Raw genomic sequence first — 6,019 nt, forward strand, 5'->3', positions numbered from 1 at the left:
GACAAGCAAATATGGGACACTTCAAGCAAAAAATGCCATTCAAAATCCAAGTTTTGTCTAGCAGTACCTTTTCTTTTATGATTCTTATGATTTCCCTTGGATTTGCTGACACACCCAGGAATTTCATTATCTTTTTGGTAGGTCTCCATTGCGTCTGATGGATATTTTGTTTATAAGGGATCAGGATAGTAATAGATTTGGAGAGAGAATTCCTTTATTTTGATTTAAATGATTCTCTCTTATAAATATGATGATGGTGTACTTATGATGATTTTGAGACACCTTGATGATTAATATTATAATCAATATTGTTATTAGTGAATATTTTAGACAATATGTTAAGGGTCTGTGTTGACCTTGATATTAAATGGATGGAATGAGTCATGACCCTAGGGTGGATCGTGACAATTTATTTATCTTCAGATATCTTAGACAACATAGGCCTCTCTGGTAAATCATGGGAGTTTTTCTTCATGTTTAAATACTTGCTGTCGGTAGAAGCCATGCAGACGATCAAAAAGCTGCTTCTTCACAGACTCAAAAGCCCGATCAAATCTTTCTATTTGCTCCATGGCATTTATATTATACAAGAACAAACCATAGTATAGATCAAAACTATCTCCAGCTGTATTTTCCACCAAACTCAACAAAGTCTCATAGCCCTTTGTGTCAATTGGCGTTCTCTCCAACTCCAGTTTTTCTAAAAATATTCCGGTAGTATGCGTGATAAATTGTGATCCAGCTGCATGCCAATCATGTTCAGCACATGACATTTCAACCATTCGGCACCCTTCACTAGCAAAAATGTCAAGAAACCGATCACACCGTGATGTTCTTGATTCATCTATTCCTATTCTAACTTTATCATAAACAAAAGCAAAGACCATTCCACCCATTTTTTCCACTCTCAGGCCCAAACATAGGATGAGTGCAGAGAATATCAAAATTATGTGGTAAATGATGAAGAAACAAGTTTCTAGGAAATTCCTTGACAGAAAGTATATCCACAAACAAAGTACTTCTCTTCAATCTTTGCACGGGCAATGATTTAAGAACTTTTTCTGTGGAAAGGATTGAAGTGCAAAGTAAAATCACTTCTGGATGTTGTTCACAAAGATCGTCAATGTTATTGAAATATGAAACCCCCAATTCTTGAGCCACGTGAGTGTAATCTGATCTAGAGTATGCCAACACTCGATGACCATGACTCACAAAAGTTTTTGCAAGAAACTGTCCGAAGTTGCCAAAACCAACAATTGCAATCTTGAGCTTGGTGTTGTCATCAGACTGGTTTGCACCATTTGACTTGTAGTTGTAGAGTTTAACAACATCACTGGATCTGGAGATTAGCATAAAATGTAACTATAGTTAGACTTGATCGGAAAGAACAACCACAAATAAAACAAAACAGTAGCAGTTTTAATCCTCCCAGCAAATGGTCATTATTTATGAGCAACTGCATTGCTAAAACAGTCTTTAGCTCTGTTACATCACGTAAAGATTAAGACAATTCAAAACAAGAAACAGCATAGATCATAACAACAAAGCTAAGTTGCCCAGACATACCCCCAAAAAAGCAAATATTAAAAAAACCAAATTCATGTACCCATTATAAACTAAACAACATTATAAGATTAGAGCAAAATAGTCTATACATTGTCATTCAACCGTGGCGTCAAAGGTAGCTATACAAATTATCATATACGATAACTTTGTTGGCATTTACAATAACTACCTTCATTAGTAGACAATAATAGCACATAGAGATTAAACTCATTAGATTATGTTGTTTTTTTTTAATAATAGTAGGCAGAAATATTAAACAATGAAAGGGAGCATAAAGAAAGAAATTGAGACTGCAAAGGCTTACTTTATTCTGATATGAAGCAACATATTTAAAAACATGAAAGGATAGTAACTGTTAACAAAAAGATAACATCACTAACAAATCATGCCTAGAAAATAGGATCAAAACTGTTGTATCCTATTAGTCAACATGACTTTTATTTTTCCTAAAAAATATCATAAAAATCTTATCTACTATAGTTTGTTAGACAGTTTCAACAGTCACATCTTAACACTCCTCCTTGACTTTGGAACTGCTAACTCCAAGCTTTTGTCTCAAGTATTCAAATTTGGCTTTTGGAAGTGCCTTGGTCAGAATGTCAGCACTTTGATTCTCTGTTTTGCAGTACAGTAACTTCACTTCTCCTTCCCTTTGAACTTCTCTTAGAAGAAAAAGCTTTATCTTGAAGTGCTTAGTTTTGCCATGAAACACTGGATCATTAGCAATTGAGATTGCAGCCTGGTTGTCCACAAAAATATGTGTGCTTTCTTCTTGTTTCATATGCAAATCTGTCATAATTTTCCTGATCCAAAGAGCTTGATTCACTGCAGCAACAACAGTTACATACTTTGCTTTTGCAGTTGATTGAGCTACAACTTCTTGTTTTTTAGAACACCAAGAAAAGACTCTAGAACCAAAGGAAAAACAATAACCAGAGGTGCTTCTCATGTCATCAATACAACCTGCCCAGTCACTATCAGAATATCCATGGAGCTTAAAATTATGAGAATGAGAGTACATTATACCATAGTCTAAAGTGCCTTTAACATATCTAATAACTCGTTTGGCAACTTGAAGATGAACTTCACTAGCACAATGCATGAACCTTGAAAGTATACTTACTGCAAACAAAATGTCAAGTCTGGTTGCAGTAAGATATATTAAGCAACCAATCAAGCTTCTATAATGCATTTCGTCAACTTTATCAACTTCATCATCCTTGCTAAATTTCTCCTTTTGGTTCATTGGAGATGTAGTGCTTTTGCAATCCTCCATATGAAACTTCTTGAGTATTTCCCTTGCGTACTTCTTTTGGTGAATGAGGATTCCATCATGATCTTGTTTCACCTCCATTCCCAAAAAGAAACTCATCAAGCCTAGATTTGTCATTTCAAATGCTTTAAACATTTCAGCTTTAAACTCCTTTATGAGTTTCTCATCATTTGCTGTCACAAGTAAATCATCAACATAGACAGCAATAATGATTAAATTTGCATCTATCAATTTCACATATAATGCAGCCTCACTTGGACTTTTGACAAATCCAAGATCTTGAAAATGATCATCTATCCTGCTATACCAGGCCCTAGGAGCCTGTTTAAGACCATATAATGCTTTTCTCAACTTGTAAACTTTCTGCTCATCTCCTTTGATTTGAAACCCCTCAGGTTGCTCTACATAAATCTCCTCCTGCAAGTAACCATTTAGAAAGACAGATTTTACATCTAAATGATAAACTTCCCACCTTTTATGTGCAATCAAGGCAAGTAGCATTCTAATTGTATCAAGACGTGCAACTGGAGCAAAGGTTTCTAAAAAATCCACTCCAAACACCTGAGCATAGCCTTTCACCACCAACCTAACCTTGTATTTATTTACAGAACCATCTGGATTAAGTTTGGTTCTATAAACTCATTTTACCCCTATAGGTTGTTTGTGTTGAGGTCTGTCCACTAGCTCCCACATGTCATTTTTTTCGATCATTTTCAACTCTTCCTTCATAGCATTTATCCACTTGTCATCCTTTTCAGCTTCTTCAAATTCTGCAGGTTCTAGGACAGTTACATTGCTCTTTTGATAAATCTCAGATAAAGATCTTGTACCTCTGACAGGAATGTCATCTACATCATCATCAAGGAACTGTGGGATTTCTGGCAGCTACTTCTGTATTGGCTCATCCCAACTCCATTGTTGATCTTCCATAAATTTGATCTTCCATAAATACGAGCATGAGATAGGTTGGATAGTAAAATACCCAATCTTATATACATGTTTTTTATAAACAAATAACTCAAGCTCAAATTATGTATTCACTACTAAAAAGTTGTTAGTTTGAGTAGTATTGGATTCAGTCTTTTCAAATAAGGTTTTAAATTTGAGATTTATAGATAAAAATAACGTAATTAAAAAAGAAAATAATACTAAATTTTTCAATAAAGATTAATTATCTGTAAAGTTTGTAGATACTTTTTACATCAACGTTATAATTATCCATTATTAGATAAAATACCAAGAAATGTTTAAATTATGTGAAATTAAATATTAAAACAGTTCAAAAGATTAATTTATTAGAAAAAGTTGTTAAGTGATAAAAATACAAAAGCTTAACATTTAACATTAATTGTATAACATATATATATATATATATATATATCATTATTCCACGTTAAATTCTTAATTGCCAAGGGGCAAATCACAAGGTTCCCAAGTCGGAAATCCGATATGCCCTTAAACGAAAGTAAAATATCTAAAGCCTAATTCGAGGCATTTTGCTTTATGTTTATCTAAAGATCATGTATAAACTTTATCAGACTACAATAACCCAATATCGTGAATCATGCATGTACGTTATTTATAATTAGAATGAGGTCACACAGTTACATGTCCTTTTACAACTTTTTCATCATATAAATTCGAACAGAAGGGCAAATCACAAGGTTCCCAAGTCGGAAATCCGATATGCGCTTAAACGAAAGTAAATATCTAAAGCCTAATTCGAGGTCACACAGTTACATGTCCTTTTACAACTTTTTCATGCCAGTTCACCCATGAGTGCGCGATGATAATCCTATCCTCTACGGGAAAACCTAAAAAAAAAAAAAGAGAAACTGAGAAAAGTAGACCCCACACTCTGCTACTTCCTCCTAAAAAACTGACGACACTAATCACCTATCTCCCAATAATGAAAACCTCTCTATAAATACCTTTCCACCCCACCATCACCTCTCAACCAAATTAAACATAAAGCAAGGCGCGGGTGGTACCAACAAGTACTTATTAGTTTTGGTAGTATGCATTTGATTTTTCTTAAAAAGTTATCAAATATTGCAGTGATAGCACAGGTGCAGCAGAAACATTTTGACCCTTCTTGAGCAGCAGTTGATGGACATATTCATCAGGCAAACTCTGCACCTTTCCCATTCCAGCATTATGAAACAACTGCTCTCTAACAACATCATGCAAACGCCCCATGAGCTGTTTCCTCAAGTCCTCGAAGGCGAAATCCAACCTCTCCAGCGAGTTCTTATTATACATAAACAACCCATAGAAGAGATCGAAACTGTCCCCGGAAGTGTTCTCCACCAAATGGTGCAAACCAGTCTGATGACAACACCAAGCTCAAGATTGCAATTGTTGGTTTTGGCAACTTCGGACAGTTTCTTGCAAAAACTTTTGTGAGTCATGGTCATCGAGTGTTGGCATACTCTAGATCAGATTACACTCACGTGGCTCAAGAATTGGGGGTTTCATATTTCAATAACATTGACGATCTTTGTGAACAACATCCAGAAGTGATTTTACTTTGCACTTCAATCCTTTCCACAGAAAAAGTTCTTAAATCATTGCCCGTGCAAAGATTGAAGAGAAGTACTTTGTTTGTGGATATACTTTCTGTCAAGGAATTTCCTAGAAACTTGTTTCTTCATCATTTACCACATAATTTTGATATTCTCTGCACTCATCCTATGTTTGGGCCTGAGAGTGGAAAAAATGGGTGGAATGGTCTTGCTTTTGTTTATGATAAAGTTAGAATAGGAATAGATGAATCAAGAACATCACGGTGTGATCGGTTTCTTGACATTTTTGCTAGTGAAGGGTGCCGAATGGTTGAAATGTCATGTGCTGAACATGATTGGCATGCAGCTGGATCACAATTTATCACGCATACTACCGGAAGATTTTTAGAAAAACTGGAGTTGGAGAGAACGCCAATTGACACAAAGGGCTATGAGACTTTGTTGAGTTTGGTGGAAAATACTGCTGGAGATAGTTTTGATCTATACTATGGTTTGTTCTTGTATAATATAAATGCCATGGAGCAAATAGAAAGATTTGATCGGGCTTTTGAGTCTGTGAAGAAGCAGCTTTTTGATCGTCTGCATGGCTTCTACCGACAGCAAGTATTTAAACATGAAGAAAAACTCCCATGATTTACCAGAGAGGCCTATGTTG

General features: G+C 35.2%; 1 protein-coding gene and 1 pseudogene across 1 annotated transcript; one reads left to right on the top strand and one right to left on the bottom strand.

Annotated features, from left to right (window-relative positions):
* Positions 1-433: 433 nt before the first annotated feature.
* LOC114383861 lies at positions 434-1,353 on the bottom strand (annotated as a pseudogene).
* Positions 1,354-5,036: 3,683 nt separating this feature from the next.
* LOC114383862 (arogenate dehydrogenase 1, chloroplastic-like) lies at positions 5,037-6,019 on the top strand. Its single transcript, XM_028343585.1, has 2 exons — positions 5,037-5,053; positions 5,115-6,019. Exons 1-2 carry the CDS (start codon positions 5,037-5,039, stop codon positions 5,995-5,997), a joined length of 900 nt encoding a protein of 299 aa, XP_028199386.1. The 3' UTR covers positions 5,998-6,019.

This window comes from Glycine soja, chromosome 14, assembly GCF_004193775.1.
Source record: "Glycine soja cultivar W05 chromosome 14, ASM419377v2, whole genome shotgun sequence".
NCBI classification, from domain to species: Eukaryota; Viridiplantae; Streptophyta; class Magnoliopsida; order Fabales; family Fabaceae; genus Glycine; species Glycine soja.